This window comes from Papio anubis, chromosome 4 (genome assembly GCF_008728515.1).
Source record: "Papio anubis isolate 15944 chromosome 4, Panubis1.0, whole genome shotgun sequence".
Lineage (NCBI taxonomy): Eukaryota > Metazoa > Chordata > Mammalia > Primates > Cercopithecidae > Papio > Papio anubis.
This window is the reverse complement of record NC_044979.1, coordinates 261,498-281,407: the sequence shown is the minus strand read 5'-3', so window position 1 is coordinate 281,407 and position 19,910 is coordinate 261,498. Positions and strand designations below refer to the sequence as shown.

Genomic DNA, 19,910 nt, shown 5'->3' with positions numbered 1-19,910 from the left:
CAACAGGTGCCGTATGACCTAATTTATGTAAAATCATGTTTGTGTACGGATATAGAATAAAGCAATTCATAAAAATATGGCACGAAGGCTGAGCGCGGTGGCTCCTGCCTGTAATCCCAGCACTCTGGGAGGCCGAAGCAGGTGGATCACCTGAGGTCAGGAGTTCAAGATCAGCCTGGCCAACATGGTGAAACCCTGTCTCTACTAAAAACACAAAAATTAGCTGGGTGCGGTGGCGCATGCCTGCGATCCCAGCTACTCGGAAGGCTGAGGCACGAATCACTTGAACCCAGGAGGCAGAGGTTGAGGTGAGCTGAGATCGCGCCACTGCACTCCAGCCTGGGAGACAGAGCAAGACTCCAACTCAGTGCATATATATATATATATATATATGGCAGAAAATTGTTAAATATGATTATCTCAAGGTCATGGGTTTCAGATAACTACCAAAAAAGAAAAAATTATTCTCCAGAAATAATTCATAAAATTCAAAATATGCTTGCCACATTATCTGTAATAACAAAACAAAAAGAGGAAAATGGTTTAATAATAACCCTAACTCCACAGTGTGCTATTTTAGTTACTAAGTAATCGTTATGAAGACTCCTCTTATGATACTATTGGAGATGGTGGAGATAATGAAGACTGTGGAGAAACGCTGATGTGCTAAGTGACAAGCTCAGCACAGGGTACAATTCTCCTGGTGCATAAATACATGTCACAAGGTAGCTTAACACGTGGAAACAATTATGCAAGGAGAGGGATTACGCATGTGTGTTAGTCACAAGTGACTATTAATAACATGTGCTTGGTAGAATTTGCCAGAGAAGCCATCAGAGCCTGAGCTACTTTGTGGGGAGATTCTTAACATAAACGTAATTTCTTGACTTACTATAGGTCAGTTCAGCCTATTGCTTCTAGCAGGTTTAGTAACTGATAGTCTCTAGGAATTTGTCCGTTCATCTAAATTACCTAATTTGTTACCATAAAATATTGTCCTATCTGTGATTCAAAGTGGGGTGCTAAAGTTCCTATTATTGTGAATTGCCTGTTTCTCCCTTCAACTCTGTCAGGTTTTGCTGCTTGTGTTTTGGGGCCCTCTTGTTAGGTAAATATTCATTTACAATTGTTACATCTCCTTGCTGAACTAATTATTTGGTCATTCTGAATTGTCTATCTCTAGTAACACTTTCTGTCTCAAAATCTGTTTTATCTGATATTAGTATAGCCAGTCCAGCCCTCTCATAGCTGCTGTTTGACAGATTCTCTTTGTCCAGCTTTTTACTTTCAACCTATTTGCGTCTTCTAGCCTAAAGTAAGTCTCTAGTGTGCCTTCTGGAATCACCACTCAAATAAACCATCTGCAAATGAGCCCTGTCTCAGCCTCTGCTTTCAAGGGGAAGCCCAAACTAAGAGGATGGCTAATCTGAATGTACCATAAAATCGATGTATCCTCAGTGGAGACTGCCTTACCTTCCGTCTTGAATCTTTATCTTTTCCGTGATTCCTTACTAAATTCTCAGCATACCTGGAAAGCAAACATAATCAAAATCAAAATTTACTTTTAAATGAGCGCTTTTAAAATATAAAACATTTTCCGTATCAGTGAAAGTTCTTAACAATATTTTGATACGATTAAGAACTACTATAACCAGCGGCAACGACTTGTACTTGTAATCCCAGCTATTTGGGAGCCTGGGGCAGGAGGATCGCTTAAGGCCAGGAGTTCGGGACCAGCCTGGGCAACAGAGTAGACCCCATCTCTACAAAAATAAAAAATTAGCCTGGCATGGTGGCACATGCCTTAGTCTCAGCTACTTGGGAGGCTGAGGCAGGAGGATTGCTTGAGCCCAGGAGTTTGAAGCTGCAGTGAGCCATGATTGTGCCACTGCACTCCAGCCTGGGTGACAGAGCAAGACCCTTTCTCAAAAAATAATTAAAAAAAAAAAAACTGTTGCAGGTTAGCAAAGCATGTTTTATTAGAGCAATAAATGTTAAAGTCTTCCTAGCATTCTTACACTTTTAGCGATAATTCAAGACAGAAAATATCTTCCAGAGAAGAAATTACATGTTTTAACAAACTTGTGTGTGAGTGCAAATCTACATTCTTTAGGAGTTCTTGGCCGGGTGCGGGGCTCACGTCTGTAATCCCAGCACTTTGGGAGGCCGAGGTGGGCAGACTGCCTGAGGTCAAGAGCTCGGGACCAGTCTGGCAAACACAGTGAAACTCCATCTCTACTAAAAATACAAAAAAATTAGCCAGTCATGGTGGCATGTGCCTGTAATCCCAGCTACTTGGGAGGCTGAGGCAGGGGAATTGCTTGAACCAGGGAGGTGGAGGTTACAGTTAGCCAAGATCATGCCGCTGCACTCCAGCCTAGGCAACAGAGCAAGACTCCGTCTCAAAAAACAGAGTTCTAGAAATTTTCTATAATTTTATTGGTCTGTCTGAAATACTATTTTATATTAAATATAAAATAAAATATATAATATGTAATACAAACATAAAATAAAAGATATTTCTAAAAGAAAGATTTATCTTGAAATATGTTTTACTTTTAAATCACATTTCATGTTAGTTAGGACCTAAAATAAAGATGTGCAAAATATCAAACTGATTCTCAATTTTTAAACTTTCATTCATACCAATATACCATGTGGTTTAACAAAAGTGCTGAATTGAGCAAAAGAGTCTTCTTGTGCCTTCTAGTGGACATGCAGAGTATAAAACCCAGGAACGGACACCCGAGGTTTAAGTGTTAGCTTTGCCCAAACTTGTAAAATTTTGGGTAAGACATTTAACCTGGGTTTTCTAATCTTTGAAAAAGGATTACAAAATCTGATTGTCAGAAAGAACAAATTAAAGTATAGGGCTTATATATGAGAGTTTAGGCCAGGCGCAGTGGCTCACGCCTGTCATCCCAGACTTTGGGAGGCCAAGGTGGGTGGCTCACTTGAGGCCAGGAGTTCGATACCAGCCTAGCCAACATGGCAAAACCCCATCTCTACCAAAAATACAAAAATTAGCTGGGCGTGGTGGTGTGTGCCTGTAGTTCCAGTTACTCGGGAGGCTGAGGCAGAACAGCTTGAACCTGGGAGGCGGAGGTTGCAGTGAGCCAAGATCGCACCACTGCACTCCAGCCTTGGTGACAAAGTGAGACTCTGTCTCAAAAAAAAAAAAAGAGTTTATACAGAAACTCCAATTAATCTATAATCTTCGCAAAACCCACACGACACAGGAATTATCATCATTGCTTTAGCGAAAGGCCACCCAACACTGCAACTAAAAGGTAGATAGGAAATTCCGACCAAGGCTGACCCCCACCCCCAGCTCTGGGGGTCTCTGCCAAGGCATCAGGGTGGAATGTTCCCTCCTGGGTGTTCACAAGCAACAAACAATGGGCAGAGGGGGACTTGCCGGCATGCACTGTTTTTAGTGGCTGTGAACCAGAATGGTTTGCTCAGGTCTGTAAAGGGGCGAAACCGCCCACCTGTGGATCTTTAACTTCAGGCAGGGAGGACGCCCTCTTGCACATGAAGAGGCTCCCAAGTGAATTATTCTCCCCAAAGTCAGTACCAATTTTCTAATTTTGCATGAGCAAATGTTAAAAAGGACAAAAACAGATCCTGAGGCAATAAATAGAAACAATAATATTAAAATGGAAAAAATATAAATAAATATAATTAATTTAAAAGGCAAAATAAAAAACTAATAATTTCATAATAAGTTTCCAAGCTCCTCTAGTATTCCTAAAACATACCAACCCATTTGGAGGGGCTAAGGGGTAAAATCTAGAGAAAATGAAGTATAACTGATTCCCACAGACTGGCCACCACTGGAGCCAGTAAGAAAATTCCCTGAAGCATTCCACGAGAGCGGCACACGTCAAGGTCGACCACAGGGCGCGCGATCCTTACTGGCTGCTGGTCGCATCTCTCTTTGAGCTTGCACCTCGATTTCTGTGTTCACCGTTCTAGCAAACAAAAGAATAATCCCATAACCATTTATTAACATATGGGAATGAAGTAAGCATAATTAGTAAACCCCATAAAACAAGAATGGATTGAAAATTTAACAATAGCATCTACACCACAAGTATCTTTTAAATAACTATTTTTGCCAGCTATTTTTAGTAAATTAGATAATTAAATGTAAAGAAAATGGATAAAAGTATATATAAAAGGGTGATTATGCCAGGCGCGGTGGCTCATGCCTGTGATCCCAGCGCTTTGGGAGGCCAAGGTGCGTGGATCACCTGAGGTTGGGAGTTAGAGACCAGCGTAACCAACACGGAGAAATCCCATCTCTACTAAAAATACAAAATTAGCTGGGCGTGGTGGTACACTCCTGTAGTCCCAGCTACTCAGGAGGCTGAGGCAGGATAATTACTTGAACCCAGGAGGTGGAGGTTGCAGTAAGCCGAGATCACGCCACTGCACTCCAGCCTGGGCAACAGAGCGAGACATCATCTCAAAAACAAAAACAAAAACTTTACAAAATTAATCAGAAAAAAGTGTTATGTTTAACAGAACAATGTGTTGTGGTCCATAAAATGAATTGGAATGGGAAAAAAATAAAATCACTAGTGCTGGGTAGGAAAAATTATGATTTACTGACTAGATATAAAAAGGGAAGAGAAAAAAAAGTCATCAAGTTAACGGTAAGAGTCAGACCTGGGTGTGGGCAAGCAGCGCATAGCACTGGGGGGCCCTGGCTGTGGTGATGGCAGCCAGTCAGGCTGCACGTGGGGCCAGGAGAAGCGTGCTGTGATTATCTCAGCACCTACCACACAGGGAGGCAGGTAACGCTGCTCACCCAGATGGCCTGCAAATGGCAGAGCTGAGAAAAAGCTCAGCACGTTGTCGTCAAAATCCTGTGGCCTCATCACACAGTCCCTCAGGACTAACACTCTGGACAGGAGAGTCCTGGGCTGAAAAAGGTATTTACAAGCGATCACTTGAATCCACTACTTTCAGGAGCAGAAAGGAGATGATCCAATCTTGAAAAGGATAAAAGTATGGCAGGCATAGTGGTTCACATCCTAATCCCATCCATTTGGCAGACTGAAGTAGCTTGAGGCCAGGAGTTCAAGATCAGCCTAGGCAACACAGCTAGAACCCATCTCTAAAAAAATTGCTTTTGCTGGGCATGGTGGCTCACGCCTGTAATCCCAGAACTTTGGGAGGCCAAGGTGGGAGGATCACGAGGTCAGGAGATGGAGACCATCCTGGCTAACACAGTGAAACCCCGTCTCTACTAAAAATACAAAAGTAGTGGTGGGCGCCTGTAGTCCCAGCTACTCAGGAGGCTGAGGCAGGAGACTGGCGTGAACCCCGGAGGTGGAGCTTGCAGTGAGCGGAGATCACACCACTGCACTCCAGCCTGGACAACAGAGCGAGACTCCGTCTCAAAAAAAAAAAATTGCTTTTTAAAACGATAAAGGTGAGGGGATCTGCGCCAAGATGGCCAAATAGGAACAGCTCCAGCCTCCAGCTCCCAGCGTGAGCAACATGGAAGACGGGTGATTTCTGCACTTCCAACTGAGGTACGGGGTTCATCTCACTGGGGCGTGTTGGACAGTGGGTGCAGCCCAACAAGTGAGAGCTGAAGCAGGGCAAGGCATCACCTCACCCGGGAAGCGCAAGGGGGAAGGGAATTCCCTTTCCTAGTCAAGGGAAACTGAGACACACGACACCTGGAAAATTGGGTCACTCCCACCCTAACACTGCGCTTTACCAAGGGTCTTAGCAAAGGGCACAATAGGAGATTATATCCCGGGCCTGGCTCGGAGGGTCCCACGCCCATGGAGCCTCCCTCATTGCTAGCACAGCAGTCTGAGATCTAACTGCAAGGCAGCAGCGAGGCTAGGGGAGGGGCACCCACCATTGCTGAGGCTTAAGTAAGTAAACAAGGCTGCCAGAAGGCTGGAACTGGGTGGAGCCCACCACAGCTCAAGACGGCCTGCCTGCCTCTGTAGACTCCACCTCTGGGGACAGGGCATAGCCAAACAAAAGGCAGCAGAAACCTCTGCAGATGTAAATGTCCCTGTCTGACAGCTTTGAAGAGTAGTGGTTTTCCCAGCACGGAGTTTGAGATCTGAGAACGGACAGACTGTTTGCTAAAGTGGGTCCCTGACCCGAGTAGCCTAACTGGGAGACATCCCCCACTAGGGGCAGACTGACACCTCACACCTCACACGGCCAGATACACCTCTGAGACGAAGCTTCCAGAGGAACGATCAGACAGCAAAGCAATATTCACTCTTCTGCAGCCTCCGCTGCTGATACCCAGGCAAACAGGGTCTGGAGTGGACCTCCAGCAAACTCCAACAGACCTGCAGCTGAGGGTCCTGACTGTTAGAAGGAAAAATAACAAACAGAAAGGACATCCACATCAAAACTCTATCTGTATGTCACTATCATCAAAGCCCAAATGTAGATAAAAACCACAAAGACGGGGAAAAAGCAGTACAGAAAAGCTGGAAATACTAAAAATCACAGCGCCTCTCCCCCTCCAAAGGAACGCATCTCCTCGACAGCAACAGAACAAAGCTGGAAAGAGAATGACTTTGATGAGTTGAGAGAAGAAGACTTCAGACAACCAAACTTCTCCAAGCTAAAGGAGGAAGTTCAAACCCATCGCAAAGAAACTAAAAACCCTGAAAAAAGATTTGACGAATGGCTACTAGAATAACCAATGCAGACAAGTCCTTAAACGATCTGATAGAGATGAAAACCATGACATGAGGACTACGTGATAAATGCACAAGCTTCCGTAACCGACTTGATCAACTGGAAGAAAGGGTATCAGTGATTGAAGATCAAATGAATGAAACGAAGCGAGAAGAGAAGTTTAGAGAAAAAAGAGTAAAAAGAAATGAATAAGCCCTCCAAGAAATATGGGACTATGTGAAAAGACCAAATCTACGTCTGACCGGTGCACCTGAAAGTGACAGGGAGAATAGAAACAAGTTGGAAAACACTCTGCAGGATATTATCCAGGAGAACTTCCCCAACCTAGCAAGGCAGGCCAACATTCAAATTCAGGAAATACAGAGAACACCACAAAGATACTCCTCGAGAAGAGCAACTCCAAGACACATAATTGTCAGATTCACCAAAGTTGAAATGAAGGAAAAAATGTTAAGGGCAGCCAGAGAGAAAGGTCGGGTTACACACAAAGGGACGCCCATCAGACTAACAGTAGATCTTTTGGCAGAAACTCTCCAAGCCAGGAGTGGGGGCCAATATTCAACATTCTTAAAGAAAAGAATTTTCAACCCAGAATTTCATATCCAGCCAAACTAAGTTTCATAAGTGAAGCAGAAATAAAATCCTTTACAGACAAGTAAATGCTGAGAGATTCTGTCACCACCAGGTCTGCCCTACAAGAGCTCCTGAAGGAAGCACTAAACATGGAAAGGAACACTAAACATGGGAAGGGAACAACCAGTACCAGCCACTGCAAAAACATGCCAAAATGTAAAGACCATCGAGGCTAGGAAGAAACTGCATCAACTAACGAGCAAAATAACGAGCTAACATCATAATGACAGGATCAAGTTCACACATAACAATATTAACCTTAAATATAAATGGGCTAAATGCTCCAATTAAAAGACACAGACTGGCAAATTGGATAAATAGTAAAGACTCATCAGTGTGCTGTATTCAGGAGACCCATCTCACATGCAGAGACACACATAGGCTCAAAAAAAGGGATGGAGGAAGATGTACCAAGCAAATGGAAAACAAAAAAAAGCAGGGGTTGCAATCCTAGTCTCTGATAAAATAGACTTTAAACCAACAAAAATCAAAAGAGACAAAGAAGGCCATTACATAATGGTAAAGGGATCAATTCAACAAGAAGAGCTTACTATTCTAAATATATATGCAACCAATACAGGAGCACCCAGATTCATAAAGCAAGTCCTTAGAGACTTACAAAGAGACTTAGACTCCCACAAAATAATAATGGGAGACTTTAACACCCCACTGTCAACATTAGACAGATCAACAAGACAGTAAGTTAACAAGGATATCCAGGAATTGAACTCAACTCTGCACCAAGCAGACCTAATAAACATCTACAGAACCCTCCACCCCAAAACAACAGAATATACATTCTTCTTAGCACCACATCGCACTTACTCCAAAATTGACCACATAGTTGGAAGTAAAGCGCTCCTCGGCAAATGTAAAAGAACAGAAAATATAACAAATTGTCTCTCAGACCACAGTGCAATCAAACTAGAACTCAGGATTAAGAAACTCACTCAAAACCACTCAACTACATGGAAACTGAACAACCTGCTCCTGAATGACTACTGGGTACACAACAAAATGAAGGCAGAAATAAAGATGTTCTTTGAAACCAATGAGAACAAAGATACAACATACCAGAATCTCTGGGACACATTTAAAGCAAGGTGTAGAGAGAAATTTATAGCACTGAATGCCCACAAGAGAAAGCAGGAAAGATCTAAAATTGACACCCTAACATTACAATTAAAAGAACTAGAGAAGCAAGAGGAAACACATTCAAAAGCTAGCAGAAGGCAAGAAATAACTAAGATCAGAGCAGAACTAAAGGAGATAGAGACACAAAAAACTCTTCAAAATATCAGTGAATCCAGGAGCTGGTTTTTTGAAAAGATCAACAAAATGGATAGACCGCTAGCAAGACTAATAAAGAAGAAAGAGAGAAGAACCAAATAGATGCAATAAAAAATGATAAAGGGGATATCACCACCGACCCCACAGAAATGCAAACTATCATCAGAGAATACTATAAACGCCTCTACGCAAATAAACTAGAAAACCTAGAAGAAATGGATAAATTCCTGGACACTTACACTCTCCCAAGACTAAACCAGGAAGACCTGAGTAGACCAATAACAGGCTCTGAAATTGAGGCAATAATTAATAGCCTACCAACCAAAGAAAGTCCAGGACCAGACGGATTCACAGACGAATTCTACCAGAGGTACAAGGAGGAGCTGGTACCATTCCTTCTGAAATTATTCCAACCAATAGAAAAAGAAAGAATCCTCCCTAACTCATTTTATGAGGCCAACATCATTCTGATACCAAAGCCTGGCAGAGACACAACAAAAAAAGAGAATTTTAGACCAATATCGCTGATGAACATCAATGCAAAAATCCTCAATAAAATACTGACAAACCGAATCCAGCAGCACATCAAAAAGCTTATCCACCATGATCAAGTGGGCTTCATCCCTGGGATACAACGCTGGTTCAACATATGCAAATCAACAAACTTAATCCAGCATATAAATAGAACCAAAGACAAAAATCACATGATTATCTCAACAGATGCAGAAAAGGCCTTTGACAAAATTCAACAGCCCTTCATGCTAAAAACTCTCAATAAATTCGGTAATGACGGAACATATCTCAAAATAATAAGAGCTATTTATGACAAACCCACAGCCAATATCATACTGAATGGGCAAAAACTGGAAGCATTCCCCTTGAAAACTGGCACAAGACAGGGATGCCCTCTCTCACTACTCCTATTCAATATAGTGTTGGAAGTTCTGGCCAGAGCAATCAGGCAAGAGAAAAAAAATAAAGGGTATTCAATTAGGTAAAGAGGTAGTCAAATTGTCCCTGTTTGCAGATGACATGATTGTATATTTAGAAAACCCCATCGTCTCAGCCCAAAATCTCCTTAAGCTGATTAGCAACTTCAGCAAAGTCTCAGGATACAAAATCAATGTGCAAAAATCACTAGCATTCTTATACACCAATTACAGACAAACAGAGAGCCAAATCATGAGTGAAATCCCATTCCCAATTGCTTCAAAGAGAATAAAACACCTAGGAATCCAACTTACAAGGGATGTGAAGGACCTCTTCAAGGAACACTACAAACCACTGCTCAATGAAATAAAAGAGGACACAAACAAATGGAAGAACATTCCATGCTCATGGATAGGAAGAATCAATATCGTGAAAATGGCCATACTGACCAAGGTAATTTATAGATTCAATGCCATCCCCATTAAGCTACCAATGACTTTCTTCACAGAATTGGAAAAAACTACTTTAAAGTTCATATGGAACCAAAAAAGAGCCCGCATTGCCAAGACAGTCCTAAGCCAAAAGAACAAAGTTGGAGGCATCATGCTACCTGACTTCAAACTACACTACAAAGCTACAGTAACCTAAACAGCATGGTACTAGTACCAAAACAGAGACATAGACCAATGGAACAGAACAGAGGCCTCAGAAATAATACCACACATTCATAACCATCTGATCTTTGACAAACCTGACAAAACAAGAAATGGGGAAAGGATTCCCTATTTAATAAATGGTGCTGGGAAAACTGGCCAGCCATAAGTAGAAAGCTGAAACTGGATCCCTTCCTTACACATTATACAAAAATTAATTCAAGATGGATTAGAGACTTAAATGTTAGACCTAAAACCATAAAAACCCAGAAGAAAACTGAGGCAATACTATTCAGGACACAGGCATGGGCAAGGACTTCATGTCTAAAACACCAAAAGCAATGGCAACAAAAGCCAAAATTGACAAATGGGATCTAATTAAACTAAAGAGCTTCTGCACAGAAAAAGAAACTACCATCAGATTGAACAGGCAACCTACAGAATGGGAGAAAATTTCTGCAATCTACCCATCTGACAAAGGGCTAATATCCAGAATCTACAAAGAACTCAAACAAATTTACAAGAAAAAAACAAACAACCCCATCAAAAACTGGGCAAATGATATGAACAGACACTTCTCAAAAGAAGACATTTATGCAGCCAACAGACACATGAAAAAATGCTCATCATCACTAGCCATCAGAGAAATGCAAATCAAAACCACAATGAGGTACCACTGCACACCAGCTAGAATGGCAATCATTAAAAAGTCAGGAAACAACAGGTGCTGGAGAGGCTATGGAGAAATAGAAACACTTTTACACTGTTGGTGGGACTGTAAACTAGTTCAACCATTGTGCAAGACAGTGTGGCGATTCCTCAAGGATCAAGAACTAGAAATACCATTTGACCCAGCCATCCCATTACTGGGTTTATACCCAAAGGATTATAAATCATGCTGCTATAAAGACACATGCACACGTATGTTTACTGCAGCACTATTCACAATAGCAAAGACTTGGAACCAAACCACATGTCCATCAATGACAGACTGGATTAAGAAAATGTAGCACATATACACCATGGAATACTATGCAGCCGTAAAAAAAGGATGAGTTCGTGTCCTTTGTAGGGACATGGATGCAGCTGGAAACCATTCTCAGCAAACTATCACAAGAACAGAAAATCAAACACCACATGTTCTCACTCATAGGTGGGAATTGAACAATGAGAACACTTGGACACAGGAAGGGGAACATCACACACTGGGGCCTGTTGTGGGGTGGGGGGCTGGGGGAGGGAGAGCATTAGGAGATATACCTAATGTAAATGATGAGTTAATGGGTGCAGCACACCAACATGGCACATGGATACATATGTAACAAACCTGCACGTTGTGCACATGTATCCTAGAACTTTAAAGTATAATAAAAAAGAAAAAAATTTTTAAAATAAAAATAAATAAAAGGATAAAGGTGTGGCAGATAGGATAATGAGGCCACTGTATTCTTCTATTAAAGAAGTCACTGGTCAGGAAGCTTAGAAGAACATTTTGTATATTTATTGTACTTACTCATACCCTTTGTATCTCTAATTGATAACTGGAGAAAGCTTACAATAAAAGTTACATAATTCTAATTAAAATCATGGATCAAAAATCATATAGAGGCTGGGCACCGTGGCTCACGCCTGTAATCCCAGCACTTTGGTAGGCCAAGGAAGGCGGATCACCTGAGGTCAGGAGTTTGAGGCCAGCCTAGCCAACATGGCGAAATTCTACTAAAAATACAAAAAAAAAAAAAAAAAAAAGCCAGGCGCACGCCTGTAATCCCAGCTACTAGGGAGGCTAAGGCAGGAGAATCACTTGAACCCAGGAGGTGGAGGCTGCAGTGAGCCAAGATCACACCACTGCACTCCAGCCTGGGCAATACAGTGAGACTCAGTCTCAAAACAAAAAAAAAAAAAGAAAGAAAGAAAGAAAGAAAAAATATCATATAGAGAAAGTGAGAGACAATCACAGAGAACATCTATCCCTAGGAACAGTCCCAGTTACAATTACTAACAGTGCCCCTTGCACTTTATGGTAACCACAGGATAATTACATCAAGCAGCAGGTTCACAGAGTACTCAGCTGAAGAACATCTGAGTTGATACTAATTTTGAGTATCAAAAGCCGCAAAAGTTTTGAATTTCTAAAAGTCAACGCAAAGGAAAATTTTAATTATACAATGCTCGATCACCGTTCCTGAAGTTATATCATGTATCTGTTCATTTTTTCCTCTTTTTTTTTTTTTTTTTTTTTTTTTTTTTGAGATGAAGGCTCACTCTGTCTCTCAGTCTGGGGTGCAGTGGCACGATCTCAGCAAACTGTAACCTCTTCCTCCCAGGTTCAAGCAATTTTCCTGCCTCAGCTTCCCGAGTAGCTGAGATTATAGGCACACGCCACAACACCTGGCTAATTTTTGCAGTTTTTTTTTTTTTTTTTTTTTTTTTTTTTTTTTTTTTTTTTTTTTTACTAGAGACGGGGTTTTGCTATGTTGGCCAGGCTGGTCTCGAACTCCTGACCTCAAGTGATCCGCCTGTCTTTGTCTCCCAAAGTGCTGGGATTACAGGTGTGAGCCACCATGCCTGGCCTCTTTTTTCTTTTAAGACAAGGTCTTACTCTACCACCCAGGTTGGACTGCAGTGATACGATCACAGCTCACTGCAGCCTTGACCTCCTCCACTCAAGTGATCCTCTCACCTCAGCCTCTGTAGTAGCTGGGACTACAGGCGTGTGCCACCATGCCTGGCTGATTTTTTATTTTTATTTTGGTAGAGATGGGGGGGTCTCACTCTATTTCTCAGGGTGGTCTTGAACTCCTGGGCTCAAGAGATCCTCCCACCTGCTGAGTAGTAGGACTCCAGGTGTAAGCCACCACACCTGTCTGAGATTTGATTTCTTTTTTTTTTTTTGGTAACTCTTTATCCTATGGCTTCTCCAACACAACATAAGCACCATAAGAACAGTAATTTTTGTTTTGTTCACAGCTGTATCCTCAGCACCTAGAACCGTGCCCAGCACACAAGCCACTCAGATAGGAACAGCTTGTCTTAAAAAGAAAACGTCAGTCATCTGAATAATCTTTCTTCTGGGACTAATTTGAAGGCAGTGGTTTTACAAAGGTACAGGATAATGTTCTTCATAGACCATTTTTCTCATCCACCTTTAATAAAAGCCAAATCTATGTCCAGAAAGGCATTTCTGGGTGGAACTAAGCACATGTAACCTAAGTCACTTCCAGTAATTAAACATGATTTAGGGAATGGAGAATAGCCAAATTCAATAAAAGGTGAGTGGTGAAGTCTAAGTTGTGGGTACGTGAGTGTTCACTGGAAAATTATGTCGACTTTGCTGTATGTTTAAAAATGTTCATAATACAACATTGAGAGAAAATGATGAAGTTTTGATCTAAGGAAAGAGACTTAAAAACAAAAAAAATGGTCGGGCGCGGTGGCTCACACCTGTAATCCCAGCACTTTGGGAGGCCGAGGCGGGCGGATCACGAGGTCAGGAGATCGAGACCATCCCGGCTAACACAGTGAAACTCTGTCTCTACTAAAAATACAAAAAATTAGCTGGACATGGTGGCAGGCGCCTGTAGTCCCAGCTACTCAGGAGGCTGAGGCAGGAGAATGGCGTGAACCCAGAAGGCAGAACTTGCCATGAGCCGAGATCGCACCACTGCACTCCAGCCTGGGCGACAGAGCGAGACTCCATCTCAAAATAAATAAATAAATAAATATAAATAAATAAATAAATAAAAACCAAAAAAAATTAATATCTGTCCTCAAGGAGCTGCTTCTCATCTAACCTTCAGTGTGGCTGACTGAGGGAGTCCACGGGCTTTCCACATCGCAGATGTGGGTAGCAGAACCGGCACTGCTTCAAACCTGCTAAGAAACATGGCCAACGCCCTGATACACACAGAGGGCGTGGGCTGTGGAAGACAGTGGGGTCTCAGTGAGGAAAGGCCCTCAGGGCAAAGGCAAGGGAGGTTAAAGGACTCAGACCCCACACAGGACAGCGCAAGAGTGGCTGAGATGGCCGGGAGCCAGATGGCTTCTGCTCATAACACGACTGCTTCTTGTCCTAAGGGCTCCCAGTTCTAACCCACCGGCTTTTGCGTTTTACAGCAAACACTGCAGTGGTCACCAGCTCTACATGCATTTCCTCAGCTGTGTCAATTCAGGTTGGGAGATCCAGGTCCTGCGCTTCTGCTGAGGCCTCCAGTCTCATCCCTGAAGGCGTGACTCTCCCCTAGCCTCAGGTACCATCTGACCCTTGCAAAGATTTCGCTTCCATCTTAAAGGAAGCATCACCAAGAAACAGGTAAATAAAATCATATTAGCTTCAGATTCTGTAAAAACAGAGCAGCAAAAAGCACGCTGAGAACAAAAGGTGCTAAAACACCTCTAGGGAAATCCTAAGTACAGGGATGAAACCACAGACCTGGGAGGGAAATTAGATCCTCTGCAATCAATGCTTTTACATTTTTGTTCTGCCTTGTTTCGCTTTTTTTGCAAACTTATACCAATTCTGGTTGAAACGTTTGCTAATTATTTACTTAATTTCCACTTTAAAACCTACCAGCTTCCTTTTCAATGTTAAATTTCAAATTTTTTTTGTTTTTTTTTTGAGAGACAGAGTCTCACTCCATCACCCAGGCTGCAGTGCAGTGGTGCGATCTCAGCTCACTGCAACCTATGTCTCCTGGGTTCCAGCGATTCTCCTTCCTGAGTTCCAGTGATTCTTCTGCCTCAGCCTCCAGAGTAGCTCACATTACAGGCACCTGCCACCACGCCCTGCTAATTTTTTTATTTTTAGTAGAGACGGGGTTTCACCGTGTTGGTCAGGCTGGTCTCGAACTCCTGACCTCAGGTGATCCGCACCTTTGCCTCCCAAAGTGCTGGGATTACAGGCATTAGCCACCGCACCCAGCCAGATTTCAAAATTTTATGATAGATTTCCAAATATCTGTTAAAAGTACATTCACAATATAATCAAAATATGTGACATCACATTTCTTAGGAGATCAGCAATCCGTCTGTACTAACCGCATAATCAAGACCTGAGTCGCATTTCTCCTAAATTACTACTACCAGGCCACAAATCTCAACTTTGTCTGGCGACACGACCCGGTAAACCTCCTCTGAGAGCGCTGACCTCGTGGCAGCTGTGAAGGCAACGAAGCATCGGAAGGGGTACCTTGGATTCCCTTTTCTTGTGCTCGTCTTTTGCTGATCTCTCTTTTCTATCCACACTGGTTCGGTGCCTCTCATCATCAAAATGAAGGACTTCTTTGTGTCGCTTTTCTTTATGTCTTTCTTCCCCTTCTTTTTCAGAGAATGAATTACTTTTCTCTTTGGAATATTTTTCTCTTTTTTCCCTTGTGCTGCTTTTTTCTCGGTGTTTCTTGTCTCGATCTGGGTCTCTGGGCTTCCTGTGTCTCCTGTCACCTTCTTCTTTATAAAGCCAGTACTTGAGAGGGTTGTCCTTGCTGTCCCTGTACTGCAGCTGTAAAACACAACAAGCTGAGAAACACAGGAGCACGTCAAACAGGAGCGCAGCCGGCCTCCCTCTCCGTGGGTTCCACAACAACAGATCCAACCAACCACAGATCAAACACATTCGAAGAAAATCATGTCTATACTAAACATATACAGACTTTTTCCTTGTCATTACACCCTAAACAATAACAACTATTTACATCTCCTTTATATTGCACTAGGGATTTTAAGTAATCTAGAGATGATTTAAAGCATCCAGGAGGATGTGTGTAGGTTATATGCAGACACTACACCATTTTATACGGGGGACTTGAGTATTCATGGATTTTGGTATCTGAAGGGGTCTTGGAGCCCTTCCCCCATGGATACCAAAGGACAACTGTGCTGTCTTTATAAATGTTATAACAAAAGGAGGAAAACTTATAGAACTACCACTGCCCCCTTCACTCCTCAATTCCACTGTCAGATACATTCCTGAAAACTTAATCTGTTACCCTTCTGTAAGGAAAAACCCTATTCATGTCATGGTCCACGGTCATACACTGCTGCCACCCCAACGTCACACAGTAAACTCTCTGCACCCCAGCCACCTCGCTCCCACAGAGAAAGCAATGCCTCTCCCCATGGCGCCCGGCACTCACAGCCGGCCCTCCCGGCCTCTCCCCATGGCGCCCTCCCGGCTTCTCCCCATGGCGCCCTCCCGGTCTCTCCCCATGGCACCCTCCCGGCCTCTCCCCATGGCGCCCTCCCGGCCTCTCCACATGGCGCTCGGCACTCACAGTCGGCCCTCCTGGCCTCCACAGCCTCATCCCTCATGCTTGTGGCCCTCAGCCTAAACTCCGCCAGCCCTGGGGTCCCTCCTGCGCAAGCTCTGACTTCTCTGAGAGATGCCCTCTCCGGTGAGTACGACAGCACGAGGCTGCCACATCTCTCACATGGACACATCATATCACTCTTTCTCTCCTAATTAGTCCCACGCAGACAGAGCCTTGAAAATGGGACCAGCGTTCAGTCATCTCTGCAATGAAAACACTGCAGATGCTCAGGGCACCAGCGGTCATCTCCATCCCAAGCTGCAGAGCAGGTCACCACGACGGAATACTGCTGGCTTGGACTCTTAGTTCTGGGAGCCCTGACATCGCGTTCCACAGACCCCAGATTGTGCCCGTCCCTGTCCCTTCCCATGGAGTTTCCTCTGCTCATCCCCCACCAGGGACCACTGGACTCCAGGTCTGTGGCACCCTCCGCATCTCTCAGTTCCCTGGGGGGTCTCCTGTGGACCCAACAGTCTCCTCACTCAGCTCCTTCCTCAATTCTCCCCAACTCCCATGCACCCGACTCATCTTTGCCAGGGCGACCTTCCTACGGAAAACTTGCTAATGCCCTCCCTGACCAAACACCTCAAAGTTAGAGAACCATTCACACCATTCATCAAAATAAACTCTGTGTATTTAAAGATTTAAGTCATCTTTTTTTTATTTTTTGAGATGGAGTTTCACTCTTGTTGCCCAGGCTGGAGTGCAATGGCGCAATCTCAGCTTGCCACTACCTCTGCCTCCCGGGTTCAAGCGATTCTCCTGCCTCAGCCTCCCAAGTAACTGGGACTACAGGCACACACCACCACACCCTGCTAATTGTTTGTATTTTTAGTAGAGATGGGGTTTTACTGTGTTAGCCAGGATGGTCTCAATCTCCTGACCTCGTGATCCACCTGCCTCAGCCTCCCAAAGTGCTGGGATTACAGGCTTGAGCCACCATGCCTGGCCAAATTTAAATCCTTTTTTTTAAAAAAAGTTAAAGACCCAGAAAAAAACACAGGTGACAACTCATGTAACTTTGCTGTGGAGAGCGCGTTCCATCAACAACAGACCTGCTAACAGCACAGACCTGGTAACAGCACAGACCTGGCTACTTCATGATTTTAAACTTACTTACAAAAATAAAAATCCCCCAGGTCCAATTCAACACCAGCCAAAAACAGCAACATAAATGACTGGCAGAGAGTTAACCCTTAAAGTTCTCTTACAAACCAGTCAGATGCACCAGCGAAAAATCAGCCAACAGCAGGTGCAGTGGCGCACGCCTGTGATCCCAGCACTCTGGGAGGCCGAGGTGGGAGGATCACTTGAGACCAGGAGTTCCAGGAGTTCAAGACCAGCCTGGACAACACAGTGAGACCCAGTCTCTACAAAAAATTTAAAAATGGGCTTGGTGGTACACACCTGTAGTCCCAGCTACTCGGGAGGCTAAGGTGGGAAGACTGCTTGAACCCAGGAATTCCTGGCTGCAGTGAGCTATGATCACACCACTGCACTCCAACCTGGGTGACAGAGCAAGACCCTATCTCTAAAAAATAAAAATAAAATAAAAAAGAGAAAAAGAATAAGCAAAAGTACACAAGTGGTAAATAACAAAAGACAGTAAACCTGCTTTTAAAAATGCCCAGAAATGCCATTTTCTTCTGAATCAAAACAGCAAAACTTTTAAATGAAGATAATGCCCAGCTCCTGCTTAGGACAGGAGGAATTATGCTCTGATGATATAAATAATTACAACTTTTATGTAAAGCAAATGGGGTAAGTTTACATTTACTTCTAGCAAGTTCATTTCCAGAAATTAATCATAAGGAAATAATTATGAACAAACCAAAAAGCATACCATCTGGATGTCTTCATAATTTAAAGAGAAAACACAAACACACAGAAACAACCTAAGTGTCCAAAACCGCAGGTGCCTCGAGAGCACCAACACATCCACACCGCGAAATACCAAGCCACGCACGCACTGAAACACGGAGAGAGACAGGATCACTCAGGAAAAGGCTCAGAATGTGTTCTGTTTAAACAATTTATGAAACAGTAAAAATCTAACTAAAGAAAACAGTGTTATACATACACAAATATACAGACCTGGAAAAATACATACCTAAATGCTATCAATACTTACCTGTGGGGTAGGATTAGACAGTTTTTATTTTCTTATTACTTATTTGTATCTTCTAAATTTTTTTTTTTTTGAGATGGAGTCTCGCTCTGTCACCCAGGCTGGAGTGCAGTGGCGCAATCTTGGCTCATTACAAGCTCCGCCTCCCGGGTTCACGCCATTCTCCTGCCTCAGCCTCCCAAGTAGCTGGGACTACAGGTGCCCGCCACCACGCCTGGCTAATTTTTTTGTATTTTTAGTAGAGATGGGGTTTCACTGTGTTAGCCAGAATGATCTCAATCTCTTGACCTTGTGATCTGCCTGCCTCGGCCTCCCAAAGTGCTGGGATTACAGGCGTGAGCCACTGCACCTGGCCTATATCTTCTAAATTTTCTAAAATAATCACAAATTACCTTTGGAATCAGAAAAACACATTCGACCATGGGGAGAAAGAAACTGACTACACACAGTGCTGAAGGCCTTTTCCAGGCCTGAAATCCTGGCTTAGGACATTTTCTAAAAATGCTTCTAACAATAACGTTTAAAATATCCTTTACTCGGCAACATTTGGAAAACCTTTCCCCAGGCCTTGCTTCGTATACCTTTCTTTCTCGGTATCTTCTTTCTCTATCTTCATCTCCTCTTTCAGAGTCTTCATCTTTCTCTTCACTTCTTACTTTACTTACTACAAGAAGTAAAACATATTTTTAATACTCCCAAATGTTAGCACATCAAAAAGTTCTTTTAACATCTTGCTATGGACGGTATTGCACATTTTATGCTTATTAATATGTATTTAAAAATATTCTTCAACTAAAACACATGTCTCCAATTCAAGAATGAAGAGTTCTAGTATCAAATTTAAAATGAAGAAGAAGATGAACATGGCAATCTAAGTTTGGATCTGCGCCCCCACCCAAATCTCATGCTGAAATGCAGTCCCCAGTGCTGAAGGTGAGACCTGGTGGGAGGTGACTGGATCATGGGGGTGAATTTCCCCCGGTGTTGTTCTTGTGATACTGAGTGAGTTCTCACAAGATCTGGTTGTTTAAAAGTACGTGGCACCTCCCCACTCTCTCCCTTCCTCCTGCTCTGGCCCTGTAAGACATGACCGCTTCCCTTCACCTTCCCCTAGGATTGTAAGTCTCCTGTGGCCTCCACAGCCACGCTTCCTGTACGCCCGCACAACTGTGAGCCAGTTAAACCTCTTTTCTCTATAAATTCCCCAGCCTCGGGTGTTTCTTTATGGCAGTGTGAGGACAGTGTGAGGACAGTGTGAGGACAGTATGAGGACAGTGT

The 19,910-nt window shown here is 43.2% G+C and overlaps 1 protein-coding gene across 5 annotated transcripts in view; it reads right to left on the bottom strand.

The window, feature by feature from the left end:
• WDR60 (WD repeat domain 60) overlaps nucleotides 1-19,625 on the bottom strand; it is an 80,674-nt gene extending 61,049 nt beyond the window's left edge. For 3 of the 5 annotated variants that reach the window (XM_031664967.1, XM_031664966.1, XM_031664964.1), the window contains exons 1-4: nucleotides 19,214-19,290; nucleotides 15,388-15,696; nucleotides 3,919-3,974; nucleotides 1,474-1,528 (exon numbers count right to left, since the gene is read on the bottom strand). Coding sequence is in view for 1 of the 5 variants with exons in the window: in XM_021936496.2 (XP_021792188.2) it covers nucleotides 1,474-1,528; nucleotides 15,388-15,696; nucleotides 19,214-19,269 (420 nt within the window). In the remaining 4 variants the exon portion in view is untranslated. Of the gene's footprint in view, nucleotides 1-1,473; nucleotides 1,529-3,918; nucleotides 3,975-15,387; nucleotides 15,697-19,213 lie in introns of all 5 variants that reach the window. The other 2 variants (XM_021936496.2, XM_031664965.1) reach the window with 2 other exon arrangements.
• Nucleotides 19,626-19,910: the final 285 nt, after the last annotated feature.